This window comes from Cebus imitator, unplaced genomic scaffold (genome assembly GCF_001604975.1).
Source record: "Cebus imitator isolate Cc_AM_T3 unplaced genomic scaffold, Cebus_imitator-1.0 Scaffold640, whole genome shotgun sequence".
Taxonomy (NCBI): Eukaryota; Metazoa; Chordata; class Mammalia; order Primates; family Cebidae; genus Cebus; species Cebus imitator.
In genome coordinates, this window is record NW_016107955.1 from 814,359 (window position 1) to 836,458 (window position 22,100).

The 22,100-nt window shown below is 43.2% G+C and overlaps 1 protein-coding gene across 3 annotated transcripts in view; it reads left to right on the forward strand.

Annotated features, from left to right (window-relative positions):
- Positions 1–13,078, forward strand: part of LOC108295453 (X antigen family member 2-like) — a 41,764-nt gene extending 28,686 nt beyond the window's left edge. Inside the window, exons 1-3 of one of the 3 annotated variants that reach the window (XR_005198178.1) lie at positions 5,608–5,974; positions 8,737–8,862; positions 12,962–13,078. Coding sequence is in view for 1 of the 3 variants with exons in the window: in XM_037734594.1 (XP_037590522.1) it covers positions 12,962–12,984 (23 nt within the window). In the remaining 2 variants the exon portion in view is untranslated. Of the gene's footprint in view, positions 1–5,607; positions 5,975–6,784; positions 6,821–8,736; positions 8,863–12,961 lie in introns of those variants that run through there. The other 2 variants (XR_005198179.1, XM_037734594.1) reach the window with 2 other exon arrangements.
- Positions 13,079–22,100: the final 9,022 nt, after the last annotated feature.

The following is a 22,100-nucleotide window of genomic DNA, read 5'->3' on the forward strand; positions in this document are numbered from 1 at the left end:
TTTGCTCTTGCAGTGATCACTCCTCTCTCCTGAACCATCAATGGCTCCCTGTATATGGGATCAATCCCTAAGACAAGAAGGAAGTCACCTTCTTCCAATGCACTGAAAACATAATCAACAAACAAATAACATAGACTTAATGTGAATCCTGCCATCATGTAGGGTGAATTCCCCGAAGTTATATTTCAGATTCATTTTGGATATTCTGGTTCATTTTCCTTTGTAGATAATTTTGAAATTGGAGTCTAATGAACTGTGTTGCATAAGTTCACGCAGTTTTCCTCTGCAGGAAAGCAGATAAATGTGTTAGTAGCTACAAAATGATATGTGGGGAGAAAGTGAGTTTTCCTTTATCTTGGGTAATGATCCAATGTAGAGGGAGCAGTGGGTGGTTCAGGAGAGAGGCGTGATCATTGTAGGAGCGAGGCCGGTAACAAGTTGGGAGGCATGGTATACTGACCTGAGGTGAGGGGGCTGGCTTGAGTTAGGAGTGTTGTATGTAGAAGGACAGCAGAGAGTGTCCGTGAATCACTGAGGGTGAGGGTGACCTTGGTCGTCCCTGACATAGTGGCAGCAACAGTGTGATTCACCAGCAAGATCTTGACTCACTATAACATGGTGAAATCTTTCTTTGAATAAAGGAATGGGTAGCGATGATGAAGTTGTCACTCTTGGGAGCCTATGGATTTCTCCATAGTATGAAGCCACAGACGAGCTGTTGTCTATTATGAAAAGTACATGTACTCACAGCATTTAACAATAATCCCTCCAACTGAAAGAGAACTGGCTCACTGGATCACTCAACCACTGTTCTGCACAGGATAACATATAGTGGAAAAATGCAGTCTGGTGCTGACTTTAATTTTTGTTTTCTCCTGCAGGCGGGTAGAGATAGGACACAGTTGTTGCCAATGAACTTTCAGTAGATGAAGAATCCTGAACGTTTGAATTGCCCTTTCCTCCAAGTGGGAGGGAAAAAATCAGTTTCCTGGGCTGGAGCAAACAAAGACTTAGATAAACCTCAAGCCAAAGATAAAAGAAAAAAGGTAGGAAAAAAGGCCACATGCAGTGGCTCACACCTGTAATCCCTGTATTTTTGGACGCTGAGGGAGGAGAATCCCTTGAAGCCAGGTGTGGTGTTCACGACCGGCCTGGACAACATTGTGAGACCCCTGCTCTACACAATTTTTAAAATTAGCTGGACATCGTGGCACATGTCTGTAGTCCCATCTACTCAGGAAGATAAAGTAGTAGGATCACTTGAACCTGAGTCCTAGGTTTTGATGAGCTGTAAGTCGTGCGGTGCACTCTAGCTTCGGCAACAGACAGAAACCCTGTCTCAAAAAGTGGATGGGTGTGTGAAGACACATTCCAGCCTTGTCTTCAGCTGGGCTGCCCCCCACAGTGGCAGCCCTGTCTAAACATTTGAGATGGAGTCTCTTTTGGCCATGGTACTCGTAAGTCTGTGAATGTGGAATTTAGTGCTACAGGTGTGAGGGAAATTACAATGAGATTTAAAAAACGAGTGCATTTGTTTTTGCTTTTGTTTTTGTTTTGAGATGGAGTTTTGTTCTGTTGCTAAGGACGGAGTGTAATGATGCAATCTCCGCTCACTGAAACCTTCACCTCCCAGGCTCAAGGAATTCTCCTGCCTCAGCCTTCTGAGTAGCTTGGATTACAAGCACCTGCCACCATGCCTGGCTAAGTTTTGGTTTTTTTTTTAGTAGAGATGGCATTTCACCACGTTGGCCAGGGTGGTCTCAAACTTCGGATCTCAGGTGATCAGCCTGCCTCGGCCTCCCAAATTGTTGGGATTACAGGCGTGAGACACCGTGCCTGGCCAATTCGGGTACCGTTGTAAAATGGCTTTGTGTTTTGTGGCTATTACATCTGGATGTGTGATATTAATGGAAAGCTCCAGCAGTTTGACTACTTTATGCAGTTGCCACAAGCAAGGAATTCATTTTTTCTACAATTCTCACAGGATAAGTGGTAGAGACAAAAGGGATGGATGTTATGTAAACTGATTTTTAAATTTTTTCGAAATTCAGGATTTCACCCTCTCCATTTCACAAATATGATGAATCTTTTCACTAAATTTACATTATAATTTGTTTTTCAGAAGATATTTTTTCCCTTCTGTTCACAATCTTTCTGGAAAAAAAAAGGTCTGGAGGACGAAACGAGATGATTAAAGAGACAAAAACTTTTTATCACAGAATACTGTATGCTGATTTTTTAATAGTGGAGAAAACAGAAAACCTGGCACATGAGCAGAGGCAAGGGAAGGAAGAAAGACATTGGTTGTCACTGTTTTTCAAAATTGTTACTGGGAACTCTGCACCTTTCCTCAAGAAATACTTCCCACGCAGGCTTTCCAAGCCACTGTGAGCCAATGGTAGAACCACACTCACGGGTGGGCCAGTGATTACCTTACAGGCATTCAGGGAAATCAGCTATCAGTTGAGAGGTATAAATGTGCAATAGCACAACCTTAAGAAAGCATAGAAGTGTGAATTGAGTGGATCTACAGCATGTATAAAAAGCATGTATAAAAATTGACAGAGATGGGAGGATCACTTGAACCCATGTGGTTGAGAGCAGCCTGAGTAACACAGTGATGCCCCCCCGCCCCTGCCATTTAAAATAATAATTAAATACACTAAATATACTAGGTGGGCATGGTGGCAGCCACCTGCCGTCCCAGCTACGCGGGAAGTTGCAGTGTGAGGAGGACTGCTTGAGCCCAAGAGACGGAAACTGCAGAGAAGCATGGTCATGCCACTGCCCTCCACCATGGGCAACAGAAAAATACCCTGAGGAAAAAGAAAAAGCATGTGTAAATGTAGACATAAAATTCTTTATTTCTGTCACAAAAGGTCTTTCTAAGACACACCCCCTACTAAGGGTAACATACAACTCTCTCTTTTCTACGTTTCTGAATCCATGAGAATGGGTGGGCAAGGAACCAAAAAAAATGTCTCGCGTCCCTTTCTTTCTACTACAAACAACCTGGGATTCGGTGAGGGAACAGTGGGAAAACCCTGGCCAGACCTGCATGTGCCTGACTCAGTGTGCATGCCCCTTGCTGCACAAGTCCCTTTGTGGGCATGCACTTCGTCTGTCTGCCTTCTGTCTCTGCAGAGCTGTGCAAGGCGACGTAGTGACTTCCTTCTGCGGTGCCCACTAGGACTCAGCCAGTAGGTTCGCAGACCAGTCCTCCCAGAGTTGAAGAGTGAGAGGGTGTGAGGAGGAGCCCGCGGGCACGGTCCACGGCCTCCTAGGGGAAAGGATCTTGCGGTCTCTGTCCTTCTCCTAACAGGCCAAGATGCAGCATTGTCCTTGCTGTAGTGGGGGTCCTGGACAGGGAAGGCAGCAGGTTCATAGGGCAGAAGAGGGCCTCGTGAACATAGAGTGAGTTTTGAAGGGGAAACTCTTTGTGGTATTTGAGTCCCGGAGGCACAGGAAACCACCCACCGAGGGCACATTCTGAAGTCCTCAGTGGGGACCTGGGACAGGGCGCAGGACTGTTGGGTGCAGGTGGGGTGGGGTAGGCGGGACACGGCAGGGCGCGGCGAGGGGGGGGCCACAGCCCACAATGCGGGCACCAACCTCACTGCGCATGCTCCTGGTGCGCCCACCTGCGTGCGCATGTTCACTGGGCGTCTTCCCATCGGCCCCTTCACCACGTGGTGAACGTCGCGGAGCTGTGAGGGTGTGAGGGTTACTTTACTGCGGTTCAGGCCATTTCTATCGCTACTGAGACTCAGCCGGTAGGTCTGAGTGGAAATGTGAGTGAATGTGAGGAGAAAGCCATAAGGCTTTCCAGGGCATGGGGCAGCGTGGTCCATGGCCTCTTGGTCCATAAAGAATCTTGAGGTGATAGTCCTCCTCATGCCGGGGTGCCATCTTGGGCCTTGTGGTAGGTTCCGAATGAGGGAGGAAGTTGCGCTGTGGAGTTGCGGGGTCAAGTGAAGATGGGGAGACCGCTAGGGGTGCCTGTGGAGGCATCCAAATCTTGAAAGGGTCTGGAGCCCCGGAAACAGGACATATTCCAGACTTCTTCGTAAGGACTCGGGAAAGGGCTGGGTGGGAGGTGAGGAGAGGATCTGGAACACAGTGAGTTAGAGACGGGAGCTCACAGCTATATAGAGCGTTTGGCACAGGTGTCCAGGGAGGAGCACCCAGGGTTTCGTCTCAGTTTCTCAGCTCTACGGTGGAGGTTCGAATGGGTGGGACCCTGCGTTCCAACAAAACTTGATTTTAGGTGGGAAATGGACCTAGAGATGGGTGTGTGATAAAAGCCGTGGTCACTGCAGTTTAAATTCACCAACTGTATTTTTCTAAAGATCTCCACGATAAAGAGTCCAGTTGTGAAACCAACCTCATCGGAAATAACCCTGTGTCATTGGCCAGGAGCCTTAAGACATTGCTTAGGTAGCTTGACCAATTTAAGGGAGTGTGCAAGCATTCGATTCAGAAGGCGCACACACTCACTTGCCCCGAGACTTACTTTCAAAGTATTACAAAATGTCTTTAAAAAATTGCAAGTTGACATTTCACTATGGAAGTGATCAAATATACCTACCCTGTCAAGTGCATTTTCCCAGTCACAGCTTTCTGTTTGCATTGTGAAATATGAATTGGCAAGGGAGATCAAGATAGGCCTAGACCAAGATGATATGTACCATGGATTCAGCTGGTTAGGCCGACAGGCTGATCCCACTGTAAGTTGAAGTGTGAGTGAGGGTGAGGAGGAGACAGCAGGCTTCCGAGGGTCGGGCCTCTTGGTCGGTGACTCCAAGGGAAAAGGGCCTTGAGGCTGTCGTCTTTCTCATACGGCTCCATGGCTGTGGGCCTTCTTATGATGTCAGAGTCAAAAGGAAGGAAGAAGAAGGGCCTTGGAGTGGGTGGCAGGGGCGGGGCACGGCAGTTAGGTGAAGCTGTGGTGATGCTGGGGTGCTGTTGTCAGTATCCAAGTCCCAGAAATGCCTGAAACCCCTAACAGAGGACAGATCAGAGCTGCGACGATGTGGGCGGCAAGGAAGGGGTCTGGAAAGTGGGAACACTCTGGGCTGGTGTTCCCATCCCCAGGGTTTGTATAGCGAACCTCAGAGGTGCCAGCCCGGTGAGGACCCCCCACAACTATGTGGCAACTTCTCAACTCTGTCTTGGAAGTTCGAGTGGGTGGGCTGGGCTCTCCATTCCAACAAAACTTCATTTTGAACTGGAAATGGGCCTAGCAAATGGGTGTGTGACAAAAGCTGTGGGCACATTAATTTTAATTCTCAAGCTGTATTTTCTTAAATGTCTTACTAAGAAGACACCAGTTATGAAACAAAACCTCATTGGAAATACTGTGTGTCTCTTGCCATGAGCCCTAAGGCATTGCTCAGCTAGCTTGATAAACTTAATTGGTTGTGGAAGTATTCAACTCAGAAGGCATACACACTTATACATGCCCTCTGACTGACTTTTCAATGTATTACCATATTTTTTAAAATTGCAAGTTAACATATGGTCTTGGAAGTGGTCAAATATAGTATCCTCTGACGTGCGTTTTTCCAATCACAATATTCTGGGATTTTTTTTTTGTTTTGTTTTTGTTTGGTTTGATTTGATTTTTTTGAGACGTAGTTTTGCTCTTATTGCCCAGGCTGGAATGCAATGGCACAAGCTTGGCTGCCTGCAACCCTCGCCTCCAGAGTTCCAGTGATTCTCCTGCCTCTGCCTCCCTACTTGCTGGGATTACAGGCACCTGCCCGCAAGCCTGGCTAAGTTTTTGTATTTTTAGTAGAGGCCAGGTTTCACCATGTTGGCCAGGCTGGCCTTGAACTCCTGACCTCAGGTCATCCACCCAGTTCTGCCTCCTAAAGTGCACACTGTTCTATTTGCAGAGGGAAATATGAGTGGGCGAGAAAGAAAACATAGACCAATACGACATGTGCGACTTGTTCAGCTGACCAGGCCTGCTGTGAGTGACTTAACATTTGATGTTTTCTATTAGCAGAATTTTGTTGATATTGTCGTAGTGTTGTAGAATTGGTTTATATATACTGATGAAGTTCTCCCATGTTGATAAAAACATAAAATCAAACACCGCATGTTCTCACTCACAGGCGGGTGTTGAACAATGAGAACACATGGACACAGGGAGGGGAGCACTACACACTGGGGTCTGTTGAGGGGAAATGGGGGAGGGACGGGGGGTGGGGGGGAGGAGGGGAGAGATAGCATGGGGAGAAACGCCAGATATAGGTGAAGGGGAGGAAGGCAGCAAATCACACTGCCATGTGTGTACCTATGCAACAATCTTGCATGTTATTCACATGTACCCCACAACCTAAAATGCAATAAAAATAAATAAATAAATTAATTAATTAAAATTTAAATTAAAAAGAAAGTGGTCATGGCAGCTCATGGAGGAAAGAGTAACCCAGAGGACTACATACTAGTTTTGTCTGGATGTGTGATCTTGTGTTCCCCAGATTTGACTGGTGATTTCCTCCGCATGCTTATTTATAGCACAATATACACATTCAACCCCACGTAAATTAAAATGGCATCCAAAGCCATCGAGGGTAACAGTTTTAGACTAACCTCTCTATGGGAAGAGTGACTTTATGAAGAATAGGTATGTGGAATAGTTTTGGGGCACATCTTTAAACATGCGTATGATCAGAAGCATCTATGTAATGTGTATATGCCTATAATTGACATGCATTTAAAAGCAATTTTTTAAATCTGCACACACGCACACACACACACAAACCCCTTTTCCCAGGAGCCCAGTGTGCCAGAGCCTCAACGAGAAAAACCACCAGCTGAAAGTCTGGATCCTACACCTGGTCAGAAGAGAGAAGAAGATCAGGGTGGAGCTAAGATTCGAAGTGCTTGGAAGGGTAAGAAAGAATGTGTATGGGGGGAAGAGGCCTATGTGTGCATCATGCCTTATGCCATGACCAGTAACAGGAGGAAAGAAAACATTGGGAAAGAATCTCAAACATTTATTGAGTGTTGTCTAGAAACGTGATGGGTATAGTTTGCAGCTTCCTGCAGTCCCTGGGTGTGATGAATCTTCTCTTTTTCTTCAAGCTGCATTTTGTATGCTTGAAATTACACTCCTTCCTAAATCAGATGAAACCATTTAATTGGTTGTATGAAAATGTACATTATTGTACTAATTTAATTTGATCTTGTTACGATGTTGCGGTAAGATCTTCTCAGCCATGGTGTCCACAGTGTTGTAAGCACCCTTTAACAGCATGTGGAGTGCCAAGTTACCCTACCTTATAACACCCTGAATAAAGCCCATTTGCAAAGGGATGTTAGCCTCATTTTGTAAATACAACTGTGGCCAGGCACAGTGTCTCACGCATGTAATACCAGCATTCTGGGAGGCTGAGGCGGGCAGATCACCTGAGGTCAGGTGGCATCTGAGAACATCTTGGCCAATATGGTGAAAACCCGTCTCTACTAAAAATCCAAAAAGTAGCTGGGTGTTATGGAACATGTCTGTAATCCCAGCTAAGCCTGCTGAGACAGGAGAATTGCTTGAACCCAGGCAGAGGAGGTCGCAGTGAGGCGAGATCGTGCCACTGCATTCCAGCCTGGAAGACAGAGTGAGACTAGGTCTCTAAATAAATAAATGAATAACAAAACTGAGGCTCAGAGACTGAGACGTACCAAGAACACTTGACTCATGGAGAAAGAATTTATATTTTGTTCCAAGGTTTACATTCTTCCCACCATCTGTGTTAGAAAACGTGAATGATTTTGCTTAAAAATGCTTAATACTCAAATGTATCTGTACTGTAACATACTTCAGTATTGGCTCAGGACTAAATGCAGTTCAGTGAAGCAGGATAGCAACCCCAGAAAAGAGGTCAATGAATGACAGCCACTGTTTCCTTTGGTGTGTATTTTTGACAGTATGTTTGGTAAAAGGTGGATAATTCAGGACACCGGCCTGCAGATAACTATATTAGTAGGATTTTGAAGGGGATTTTAAAAGTCATTTCAGTATTTGTTTAATTATTAAACACAAAGTACGATAAGATTATCATGAAACAAATTGTTTCCTCAACAGATAGCATTTTCAAACTAAAGATAGACAGAATTTTGCCTATGGACTATTTTAGCAATTCACTGTTAAGGGGGTTCTAGAATATGACAGTGATCAATGCCCATTAATTTATTTGCACATCAGTTACCATACTCTCATTGGAAGACAGTGATTTTGCTATTGTATTTTGTACTGTTTATTAATGACATTCATGTATGGAAGGTCACATATAGGGCCTTTGGACCAAGCATTACTTTAATTAAGATTAACCCCAACATTTTCAAGGTACCTCAACAAGGGATGAGTGTCATGACTATAAGATTTTTCATAGGCCCACCAACACATTGATGAACACCTTCAGAAAATTACATTAAGTTTTGATTAAAATGCTATCTGTGGGGCAGCCTTAAGATTTCCTAAACAGCTGTGTGTTGATAATACACAATGGTAAAGTATGGGAAATGTAGGTGTGGTGTGATTTATCCTCAGATTGTCATTTAAGATAAGATATCATAATACAGGAAGACAAAAGTGGGACATCTTTGCATCAGATTTATTACGACAGTAGCCTAGAGGCTTTTATTGCATAACACTGAGGAAAAGAATATGATCATTTCCTTATTTAGCATTCTTGTTTCACTGCTCCAATCTATATCCTTTATATTTTTTAGTGCCTGAACTGAAAGCTGATCTCCAGAAGCTGTCTCAGTCAAAGACTGGGGGTGAATGCGGAGATGGTCGTGATGTACAGGGGAAGAGTGTGCCAAAATCAGAGGAATTTAAAATGCCGGAAGGAGGTACGTTATCCATTAAGATTCAAAATTATGTGCTTTCTTTATTCCACAATATTTTACTTTTGATAATAAAAAGAGAGCACATTACTGCCCCGTGAGAAACAGAGTTTAAATGCAGACTTTCTTTGGAAGGTAGTTCAGATCCCAGAATCCTGACTGCAAAAGTGAAACACTATCAGATACAGACAGAAATTGAGTCAAAGCTATATGGAATCATCAAATCAAAAAAATTTTCTTCTGAGTATCACCAACAGCTAACAATTTTCAGATTATTTTCTCATTTCTGCTTTTCTCAAATACATTGTAACGCCACCTTGTATGAAATATGCCGACCCTGAAGGAGATTCTAGTACCAGCTCTAACACAAGTTTTGAGATTCTGAACAAATCTCATAAGTTCCAAACCTGTTTTTCTTTTATTGAAAGTAGTGAATGCCCATCAGATAGATTCAAATCCATTTCGGTGCTGGTTTCTGGATGCTCTAGTTCTGTTGGAGAGAATACAGAGATATTCTTATTTTCATGATTTGTTTTTCATAATAATGAGCTTCAGTCCAATTATAATATCCAAGTTGAGATTTCATTGTCCCTAAGAAAATGAGTGGGCACTCTGATTGATGTTTGTTTACCTGTATGGAGACTTTCACGAGTGTTCTTGGATTTTGTCAAATCCTGAATTCTCTCAGCGTGTTGAACAATTGCATTTTTTTTTCACACAGAGTCTCACTCTGTCACCCAGGCTGGAGTGCAGTGGTCTGATCTTTGTTCACTGCAACCTTCTGACTCCAGGTTCAAGTGATTCTCATGCCTCAGCTTCTTTTGTAGTGGGAATAGTACATGCTCCCCATGCCCAGCTAATTTTTGTATTTTTAAGAGAGACAAGGTTTCACCTTGTTAGCCAGGCTGGGCTTGAACTCCTGATCTCAAGTGATCCACCTGCCTTGGCCTCCCAGAGTGCTGGGATTATAGGGGTTGAGCCACCTCCCTTGCCAGATCCAATGATTACATTTTAAAGTCTTCCTGCGGTGAAGCCTTGAATTACTGAATAATAAAACGGAAAGAGACAGTCACGTTTTCTGGCTCATGAAGTAGGGATCATGCATATAAATCAGTGATGTCCAAACTGGTTGTAAGATGCCTGTGCTCAGTGTGTTCCCTGCCCTGCTGTAAGTCTTCGTGAGCTACTGTGTGTAATTAGATTGAAGACACACATGGTAACCTCTAACCATATCAGAGGTTATATATTACAGGTTTCTGCCTTGAGTCTTCAAACGATACGATTTAAAGTTCAAAGACTATAACATACTAAGTCCTGAGTAGTCGAAATAGGTATCTTTTATGCATGTTTCCCAAATTGCTGACTTAATTAAAAGAACCTCTGAATTGAAAGGAAGCACTGCATGTTTAGGGGAGAAATTACCTAAATGTTTGTACTCCACACTGCTGAACAACTTTATTAGACTATCTACATTAAAAGACTGTTTTCAGACGATTTCCAGGAGCCTATTGACCAAGCTTCAATTGCATTCTTAGGATAGTCATAGCATTAAACGTATATCTTATTAAAATAGACAGTAAATTACGTGATACAAGAAAATAATATTAAATTAAAAAATAATAAATGAGTCACAGAATAAACTTAAGAGAAAAGGAAACAGGCGGTAAATGAAAGATGCAAATCCTTAAAAAAGCAAAACTAATCTGAAAGTAATACATTTAATAGATTGGGTTTTTTTTTTTTTTTTTNGAACTGCTGACCTCAGGTGATCCACCTGCCTCGACCTCCCAAAGTGCTGGGATGACAGGTGTGAGCCACTGAGACTGGCCACTTCCTCCTCCTCCGCTGCTGCTGCTGCTGCTGCTGCTTCTTCTTCTTCTTCTTCTTCTTCTTCTTCTTCTTCTTCTTCGATTTTATTGGTGTTTGTTTTCACACAGTCTCACTCTGTCACCCAGGCTGGAGTGCAGTGGTCCGATCTTTTTTCACTGCAACCTTCCGCCTCCAGGTTCAAGCGATGCTCATGCCTCAGCCTTTTTTGTAGCTAGGAATAGTACATGCTCCCCATGCCCAACTAATTTTTGTATTTTTAGTAGAGACGGGGTTTCACCCTGTTAGCCAGGCTGGGCTTGAACTCCTGATCTCAAGTGATCCACCTGCCTTGGCCTCCCAAAGTGCTGGGATTATAGCGGTTGAGCCACCTCCCTTGCCAGACCCAATGGTTGCATTTTAAAGTCTTCCTGCCGTGAAGCCTTGAATTACTGAATAATAAAACAGAAAGAGACAGTCACGTTTTCTGATTCATGAAATAGGGATCATACTTGTAAATCAGTGATGTTCAAGCCAGTTGTAAGATGCCTGTGCTAGGCATGCTCGCTGCTCTCCTGTAAATCTTCCTAAGCTACTGTGTGTAATTAGACTGAAGACACACATGGTAACCTCTAACCATATCAGAGGTTATACATTACAGGTTTCTGCCTTGAGTCTTCAAACGATACGATGTAAAGTTCAAAGACTATAATGTACTAAGTCCTGAGTAGTCTACATAGGTATCTTTTAGACATATTTTCCAAATTGCTGACTTAATTAAAAGAACCTCTGAATTGAAACGAAGCACTGCTTGTTTAGGGGAGAAATTACCTAAATGTTTGTACTCCACATTGCTGAACAACTTCATTAGACTATTTACATTAAAAGACTGTTTTCAGACGATTTCCAGGAGCCTATTGACCAAGCTTCAATCGTATTCTTAGGATAGTCATAGCATTAAAAGTATATCTTATTAAAATAGACAGTAAATTACGTGTAAATAATATTAAAATAATAAATGAGTCACAGAATATACTTAAGAGAAAAGGAAACAGGCAGTAAATGAAAGACGCAAATCATTAACAAAAGTAAAACTAATCTGAAAGTAATACATTTAATAGATTTTTTTTTTTTGAGAAATAGCTGGGAAGGGAGCATCCAGTAGATTAAACACTCTTGAAGAAAATGGAAAAGGCACAACATGGAATATTAGTGAACAAGGCACAGGTATTGAATGTAGGGCATAACTGAAAGGGAATACATTCTTGAACACTAATGTTTTCAGAGTGTGGATCAAACGGTTGAAACGCCAGAAATGCCTACATTATTTAATATATTCCTGCAATACCTCAGTATCTGAACGTCACAAAGGCTGTGGAAGAACTTGTGAAATTTGCCAGTTGTCCCTCAAAAACAGTTACTTCTAGAAGGAAATATTTAGCTTTTCCAGATGTCAAACTCTTCGATTTGTTTCCCTCTCCTTTTTTTTTTTCCACACTGGTTATGATGTATAACTCTTTCACATTTTAATATATATCATGATAGTGATACCTTAAAACACATATGACCATTTAATTAATTATATAAATCAGAATACTTTCCAGTGAAAAATGTGTCATTATTTATATTGACATGAGGACTATAGGTGAAAACTGGATGCAAATGGTTAGTGTATGTTAAAGAAAAAAGAAGGGCAAACTAGGTCAAAGGAATATTATTGCACTTCCACACAATAGAGAGAAAAAAACACAAAACTGTCCTTTCTGTTCACTTCACTTAATGTATTTCCTAATGTGACATTAACTGTTTTCTCAAAAGATAGTTTTCAGACTATTTGCAGGAGCCTATTGGATATCCAGGCCATAGTTTCAAGCCAAAACATTAAATTATACATTTTTTTCTGAAGGATTTTTTTTTTTCAGAAATTCCTTCTGTTTCTTAGGATTTTGTGTTCTGGTTGTAGTTCGAGTAAAACTCTACACAATGTTTGCTATCTAATCTAAGCCCCTTCTAATAGGCTCACTTGATTTAATGTGTTCTGACCTTGGACTGTCTTTTGGTTTCCTTCTAGCACTAAAAGCAGGGTGTGCTTAAACAATGTTGCTACTGTATATGCATGGAAGTGTATCTTCAGAGTGTCTACAGAGGTCTAGTTGAATGTTAGCCATATGGTGACTCTTGGGCTTCTGGTTTTAGTCCATTGTATAAAATGAAAACTTTGATGTCCTTTGCATACCTTTAATTTCATCTGAATACAGTTGTGCTAGTAATGTTCCCTCCTGTTATGTTTCTCTTGCAGCAGAAGAGAAACCACAGGTTTAAACGAAGACGAGCTGAAAGAATGCAAACTGCATTTATCTGAGATATTTGACTTTTAAAAATCTCAATAAAGTTTTCCAGTTTTCTCCAAAGAAGTTTTGCACATGTTTTGTTCATTGATTCTCACGTAATAGACACTATTGAAAATTTTGGCCTGGTGAAGTCGCTCACACCTATAATCCAACAGATGGGGATGCTGAGGCAGGAGGATTGCTTGAGCTTGGGAGATTGAGATGTGCCTGGGCAACATGGCAAAACGCCTTCTCTACAAAAATAAATGAATGAATGCATGAATGTATCCTGTGTGTGTGTAGGTGCAGCCCCAGCTACTCTGGAAGCTGAGGTGGGGGATCCCTTGAGCCTAGGAGTTCGAGGATGAAAGTAGTCATGTTTAAGCCACTGCAACTCCAGCCGGGGTGAATGAGACTCATGTCTGAATAAAAAGCATAATTTTTCCAACTTTGTATTCTGATTTGGCTGGTATACACCTGTGTATTATCATGAAATATATATTTTGTGCTGGACCTTGCTTACTGTTATACAACTACAATTTGTAGAAACTCCACATGCTGGTGCCTTTTTGTATGCTAGTGAGTTGACCAATGACTGGGAGCTCCTAGGCAGCTCTAGGATCGGGAATTAGAGGGTTAGCCTTTCAGCCCCATCCCCAACCTTCAGGACACAGAGAGGGCTGAGGTTAAGTTAATTTCCAATGGCGGGCCAACAGTTTAATCAATCATGCCTATACAATTAAACCTCCATCAAAACCCAAAAAACAGGGTTCAGAGAGCTTCTACCTAGCTGAACACATGGAGGGTAGCATGCTCATAGAGGCCATGGAAGCTCCCCGCCTCTTCCATCATTCCTTCCCCTATGTATGTCTTTATCTGCATCCTTTGTTAAGATATGCCATTTGCCACAAAATATGTGAGAATTCCCTAGGCTATAGAGCTGGATGCAAGAACTAGGGCCTAGGTAGACAAAGGGGGAAAGCAACCAGGGAAACTTGCTGAAGCAAAATTACTTGGATCCTACCTACACTGTCTCCTTACAGGCTATGGCATGACACAGCCGTGGGATTCCATCCTGCCTCTCACACACTGGCCTTGAGATGGTGGGCAAGACACTTATATCCTGTCAGACTGTTTCCCCATTTCTAAAGTAGAAATTAGAATATTTACACTAAATACTTGCTAACAAGAATAAATGAAATAACATAGGAAGCAGACATTACACTAAAGATAAATACACTAGTTATCATTCCTTAATCCCTTTAACATTTCAAATATTTTCATTCCATTTTTGTTTACAACTACATCTCTAGTATGTGTTAACTGCTTTGGAATTTCAAGTAAGAATATCAAACTACCTTTTTAAATGCATTTGACTTCAGAACCTTATTTGATTTAAATATATAAATTAAATAGCATTGTGGCAGGTATCAGACATGGCATGGATTCCGAAGCTGATATGTAAATAATCGAGGTGTGACAAGGCCAACCCTGTGTCAGTAGTATGTGCCGAAAACTTGTTTGGTGTGTTTGTTGCCATGAAGAGTAAGTCTATTCCAGTCAGACAGCACCACACAATTCAGTATTGTAGTGTGTCAAGAGCTCAGGCAGTCCCTAAGCAGCCCTGTGGTGGCCAACGAGGCCACAAGGATCGCCAGTTCAGTTGTTATTTTGGCTTGTGATACATTCGTAAACTTGACGGGTAAGAAGACTGAGCCTAAATGGAACGAAGTGGTTGATTACTTGAAGACGCAGCAAAGGCAGGATCAACATTGTGTCAGCGCAGTGTTCGTAGACCCACAGTACGACACTGAATCGGAGATACTCAGTGACAGCACAGATGGTGGGTCTCTCGTCCTGTGAGGAGCCCACAGTCATACCCTAAGGCCAATTTTGAAACCACACTGAATCCTGAACCCAAAATCACACTTGACGGAGCTGGGACTATGGGACAGCAGGGGTGACCCAGCTCCAAAACATCCCACACAGAACACCTAGGGGTGTCATCCACGCTTGTGAAGAGGAGGAACCCGTGTCAATGACCACCCTGAAATGACTGCCTTCTGACAGTTCCCCTAAACCAAAGATGCAAATCAATTGTTTGGACTGGAGGAGGAACCTTAGAGGGAAAGGTCCCTCAGTGGGAGGCTGTTGGGGGACTTTGCCAGCTCCTGCCTGATGAAGGTATGTCCTTCTGAAGTTGGCTAACAAGGGTAAACTCTCTGTATCCAGGGGTGTCACCTGTGCCCTCTGGGATTATTCTTACATATATGCCCTGACTATCCCATCACTGCCTCATCCCTTGAAGGCATCCACATCAGCTTCAGCTTCAGCTTCCTGAATGGAGTTGTGCTGAGCCTAAAATGATGGCTTGGGCTATATAAAAATGGTTAATACAGAATCTTAGGAAGTCACCTGCCTTTGTCAGATAGACCTTCATCATTGATAGGATTTGTGTAAGATGGCCATGATGGGAAATCTGATATGTCAATTTTGCTAGGCTGTGATGCGTGAGAAATGTTCACTTTGACTAGAGTTGACGTCTCTGTGAATGGTTTTCCTTATGTGAGAACTAGCATTTAAATCAGCAGACTTTGGGTAAACCTAATTGCCCTCCACAATGTCGGTGGGCCTCATCCAGTCCCTTGAAGGCCTTCAGAGAAGAAGACTGGGGTCCCTCCTGAAGGTGAAGATGTTCTGCCTCTACACTGCCCTTGGATTTGTGCTCTCATATTGCCTCTTCTCCGGGTCTCCAGCCTGACATCCTGCTCTCCGAGATTTGGACTTGCTAGTCACAACACATCCATGAGCTAGGTTCAAAGTCAATCTCTCTCTCTCCACCCACACATACATTTGTGCTTGTACATGAGCGTGTGTGCGCTCACCCACTCCCCGCCCCCCCCCCACACACAGAGGAACCCTAACCGATAGGCTGTTTACATCTGGGACCCTTAAAGGACATAACTGAGATTAGTACTGCAGGTTGCTCTCACTCTGCTGCACGGCTCCTGATGCAGAGGCCTGTGGCAGTTGCATCACATCCACTGACATCCATGTTACTGATCACTGCGACTCAGGGTTTGCTCATCCAATAATGTAGAGATCACTAGAGTTCCACAAGTGTTCCCTGCTCTCCTCCTGGCTGTGAGATCCTCTGTTCTATTCTGAGAACACAGAGATCTACTGGGTTTGTTTCCAACCTTCGAGGAAGGACCTGGGAGCCTGGTGAGGGAGGTTCACCTGCAACAGCAGTAACAGCAACGGGCACAGCCAGTGTGTTCGCCAACTCATGAGAGACCACATTACCAACATCTCCCACTTAAGTTTCCCCGTCAACTAATAGCTTATCCTGGAAGTAATCACATTTATAGGTCAGTTGGATTATCCTTATTCTATTTTCCCCAGGAATGCTAAGTTACAAAGGAAACTGATACTGGAATGTTATGTCAGAGTGCAATCCAAGAATGGAGTGCCCTGAAGTGGTGTGACTTCCGAAGCAGCCAATAAGGGCTTAAAGGTTCCCAGATGAAGAAACATGTCAGCCTCCCTCAGTTTACAGGGAAGTGACATGTATGGAAAATCCAGTTTATTGAAGACTATGGAAAGAGATGTTTGCCTCCTTGTAGCACTCAGTCCCCAAATGCCAGGAGCCCCTACGAATTATTCCAACAACAACAACTGCACTTGGAAACGTCCAATATATCCCAAACTAGGCCATGATAGTCTGGCTATAAACCACAAGTTTATGATGAAAAGAAGTATCCTCAAACTTGTTATTTACATCAAAAGATTAGGAATATTGCATTTGGTACACGGGAAATAACACGGCACAAAGGAAGAGGACACAATGTTCCCAAGAGGTGTTACAGGCCCCTTCCTCCTCTGTCTTGCTTTGCTTTCTGTGATAAGAAAGTGTTTCAGGGCTAGGCATGGTGGCTTAAGTCAGCCTAGGGAACGTAGGGAGATCTGGTCTGAGCAAAAAAAAATTCTAAAAAACGACCAGGCATGGTGGGGTGTGTCTGTAGTCCCAGCTACTTGGGAGGCTGAAATGGAAGCATCACATGAGCCAGGGAGTGAGCCATGATTTCTCTACTGCACACCGGGCTGAGCAAGAGTGAGACACCATCTCAAATAAAACAAAAACAAAGAAAGTGTTTCAGGGCAATCTAGGGTGTGTGGTGAAGCTTCATTTCAAAGGTCAATCACTGCTATGGGACATTTATGCTCAGGTTGTTTCTGTGGTAGTCACAGCTCTGAGATCCTGGGACTGATGTCTTTCTTGGTGAGAACAGCCCTCTCCAGGCTGGGACACAGGAGGAAGGGGCCTGGCTAGCTCGTCAGGCTACTAGGGACAGCTGTCTGCTGTGGGATCACAGATGAGATCAGGAGAAGGACAGCTGAAAGAAGGAGACGGGAGACTACCTCCACAGACTAGGGGCCAGTGTCTGTTAGTGAAGGGAAGATATTGGCCCTACATCCTGACATTGCTCTAGGCTCCTGTGGAAGGACATGATGGGGCCAGAAAGAATCCAGGGCTGATGGGAGGAGCAGAATAGCTGGTATCACCTCCCGTCCTATGTGCCCAATGGTCCCTGAGAGGAGCCCATGCAATTTTGGAATCTAAAAGGTTATTTTCTGACATTCCCTCCATTCACCACCCATGAAGAGAAGAGACTTGAGATAATCTGAGGCCTTCAGTGAGAAAGGCCAGACAGAGTTGTGAGGCCTCCTCAAATATCCCTCTGGCCTACCCTTAAATGGTGAGTCTCACACTAGTTCATCCTGTCCTGTGTTCCTGTGTGCTCTGAGGTCACTCTTCTCAACCTCATGTGTGTCCTGGGAAGAGTGGGTATATTGCAGACAGTCTTGCTAGCTAAGGGATTTAATAAGGTTTCTGAAAGTTCCCTAGGCTGGCCAGTAAGCTCCCAGATCCTAGGGCATCATTCTGATTACACTATATGAGATCCACCAGGTGTGAATCCTGGAATCTTAATTTTAATGGATCCTGGTTTCCAACTTACACAGAAACAGGCCTGAGAACTAAGAGGAGGGGAATAGTTTCCTTTCTCAGCTACACAGCTTCTTTCTCCTTAGTGAAGATGTAGAAGGGACAGGTTTGGTGTGTTCTCTGATGTATAGACCCAAGACCTTTAGGTGAGGAGACACTGACATGCTGCCTGTTATGGTAATGACACACTCAGGGCGCCATCTTCAAATGATATCCAGGCCAATCCTTTCAAGTCTCCATCTCGTTTTTGCTTTTCTTGTTTGTTTGTTTGTTTAGAATTTCATTTCTTTTTTTTAATTGTACTTTAAGTTATGGGGTACATGTGTAGATCTTGCAGGATTGTTGCGTAGGTATGCACATGCCATAGTGGTTTGCTATCTCCATCTACCTGACACCTACATCAGGCATTTCTCCCAGTGTTATCCCTTCCCAACCACCCTGCCCCCCGTTGCCCTTCCTGTAGCCCACCACACCCCAACAGACCCCAGTGTGTAATGTTCCCCTGCAGGTGTCCATGTGTTCTCGCTGTTCAACACCCACCTATGAGTGAGAACATGAGGTGTTCAGTTTTGTGTTCTTAAGTCACTTTGATGAGAATGATGCTTTCCAGATTCATCCATATCCCTACAAATGAAACAAACTCATCATCATATGGAGACAATAAGCCCAAAGCAGTCCTAGTGGTTGTATGCTTGCAGACACAGCTAAAGCAAGATCAGCATTGTGTAGGCACCATGTCCCTAGTCCCATATAGTGACAGTGAATTGGAAGTACTGAGTGATGTTCAGCACAGATGGTGGGTTTTTCTGCCTGTGAGGAGCCCACACCTGTGCCCTAAGGCAGTGAGCAGTTTTATACTCGACAATGAGTCCTATGCTTACCTGAAACTAGGGAGATGGATGAAGAATGGCCTTGTGTCAGCCTCTAGGCAGATAGACAGTTGATGCAAAAATACCTGCGGCAGCCCCCAACATGTTGCCTATCTTTCCGTGTTCCAAGGGCATTCAAGATATTCTCCCCAGACTCAGGTTAGCTTGCACTCTAGCTTTGCCTACTTGCCCTATTTGGTGATCTACAAGAGCTGCAGAGCACCGTGGCAGAGCCATTACCCTAGAGTGTCCAGCACAAAACCAAAGAGCACATGTAAGGTGCCTAGGAACCTAACATAGTCAATAATTACTCCAAAACACAGGAGATGCTTTTCTGTTACCATCATTACAAAATGTAAATTTATCAATTCAGTAGATATGCATCAATGGCCTGCCACGTTACGAGAAATATCTGGGATGCTGAAAATTGGAATAACAAACAACAACAAGTGGTACTTGCTGTTGGGCTGTCACACTGTGGTGGGACAGAGAGACCCTTAAACAGAAGAGCAGCTGAAGTGCAAAGGGGAAACACAGGAAAGGGACATAGGGGTATTAAAAGCAATCAATATAGTGGCCAAGGGGCAGGAGGAAGAATAACACTGTTTCACAAAAAGACAGTCTTTCTTCATTGTCTTTGCACCTTTTCTGAAAATCCGTGTATCATGTCTGTGAGTCTATTGCTGGACTTCATTCTAATTTGTTGATTTTTCCAAATGACCACATTCATTAACATCACTCTTAACATTAGGTAGTGTGAGTTCCCCAAAGTTATAGTTCACATTGTTTTGGCTGTACTGGTTCATTTTCCTTTCCAGGTAATTTTGGAAAATGACTCCAATGAAGTGGGTTGTACATGTTGGGGCAGTTTTGCTTTGAAGGGCAGCAGGCAAATGTATCAGTAGCTACAGAAGGATATGGGGGAAGAAAGTGAGTTCCACCTTACAACTACATTTCTAGTGTGTGATAACCTGCTTTTAATTTCAAGTAGGAATGTCGAGTTAACTTCTAAAATACATTTGAGTTCACAAAATTATTTGATTTAAATATATTAATTTAGTGGCAGTGTATCTGGTGTCAGACATGTCATTGATTCTGAAAGTGAATTGTAAATAACCAAGGTGTGACAAGGCCAACTGCATGTCAACAGTATGTTCTGAAAACTTCTTTGCTGTGTGTGATGCGGGTGGATCACCTGAGGCAGGAGTTCAGGATCAGCCTGGCCTACGAGGTGAAACCCCATCTCTACAAAAATTAGCCAGACGTGGTGGTGTGCTCCTGTAATCTTAGCTACTCAGGAGGCTGAGGCAGGAGAATCACCTGAACCCAAGAGGTAGAAGTCGAAGTGAGCTGAGATCACGCCATTATGCTCCAGCCTGGATAACAAGAGTGAAAAGTCTGTCTCAAAAAAAAAAAGGAAAAGAAAAAGAAATCCCTCTGTCCAATCTGCAGTCACCTTTAAAGACAATTATGTGTCACAAACCTGGATGGGCAGTCATACTCCAGGTCTGACAGACATTTCCTGCAGGCTTGGCACCCTTCAGTCTTCTCCCCTGGGCACCAGCCAAACACCAAATGGCCTGACACAGAGTTTCAGGCCATTGGACTGCTTGAGCAATTGACCCACTGCTGTATTGAGTTGCGTGGTGTTGCATCCCCAGAATATTGATTTATTCTTCATGGCATCACACACAGCAAATAAGTTTTCAGCACATACTATTGACTTAGGGTTGACATGGGGATTGATCCAATACAGAGGAAGCCATTGATGGATTAGGAGCGAGGAGTGATCACTACAGGAGAAATGTGGGAGGCATGAGATCCTCAGCTGAGGTGAAGGCACTGACTTGATTTAGGGGCATTGTATGAAGCTACTGATTATGATTTTTAATCTTCCAGTCTCATATGGCAATTGTATTACTTCTCCAGTAGTCAAGACAGTGTGGTATTGGGGAAGGAGCAACAGCTCAAAGTAGGGTCCTGCAATAGACTCACAAACATAATAAGTTGATTTTCAGAAAAGGGGCAAAGGCAATAGATAAAGATTATCTTTTTTAAACATTGTGGTGTTTGCTCCTGCCTCATGGCCTCTACATTAATTGTTTTTTATTCTTCTGGTTCCCTTCCCTGTGTTTCTCCTCTGCACTTCAACTGCTCTTCTGTTTGTCTGTCTACCCCACCACAGTGTGGTATTTCCCACAGCAAGTACCAGGTGTATTTGTGATATTTCATATGTCCATCCTATCAATGATAAACTGGATCAAGAAAATGTGGTACAGACACACCATGGAATACTATGCAGCCACAAAAACAATGAGATCATTTCCTTGGCAGGGACATGGATGGTGGTGGCAGCCATTGTACTTAGCAAACTAATGTAAGAACACAAAACCAAATACCGGATGTTCTCACTTAGAAGTGGGAGCCAAATGATAAAACACATGGACACATGGGAGAAGCTGGGGCCTACTGGAGGGTGGGGGTGGGAGGAGGAGGAGGACCATGAAGACTAGCTTGTGGATGCTGGGCATAATACTTGGTTGATGTGATGATCTTTGCAGTAAATCATCATGGCACACATTTACCTATGTAGCAAACCTGCACATCCTGCACATGTATGCCTGAACTTAAAGTAAAATTTGGAAATAAAAAGAAAAGTCAGTATCTCAGAATCCTTTCTATGTCTTGGTCATTGTGTCAATTATCTAAGCATTATAGTGACATAAAAGCTGAGGCATAACAACAATTAGTATGATTAGCAATTTAGCAGGATTATAGCCCAGTATGATCTAACATCAACTTATTGAATTGCATTCGACTCCTCGAAGTACTTAATGAAAGTTGGCAAGAAAAAATATTCACACTTGAAAATATTTTTAAAATTCATGTAAAGTGGATCAACAGTTATTACCACAGATGTCATTGTCACTGCATGCTAATAAAGTACAAAATAGGAACCATAAGACACAGTCGATAAGAAAGGGGGAAATAAAAGAGAACATATCAAAGCAGCATCAGACAAGTGCAGAAGCACACACATGAACTCACACTGCAGCTGCAGAAAGACATGGTAGGCAGTAAAGCCCCACAACGAATCAGTCTTCCTTCTCACCAACTCAATGACTTCACAAATGAGTTTGCTGAGGATCAAATACCCAGAGTAAAACTGACAAATTTAAACATCACTGAGGGCTATTTCAAGCATTATGTAGAAAGCCTTCCTCAGACTGC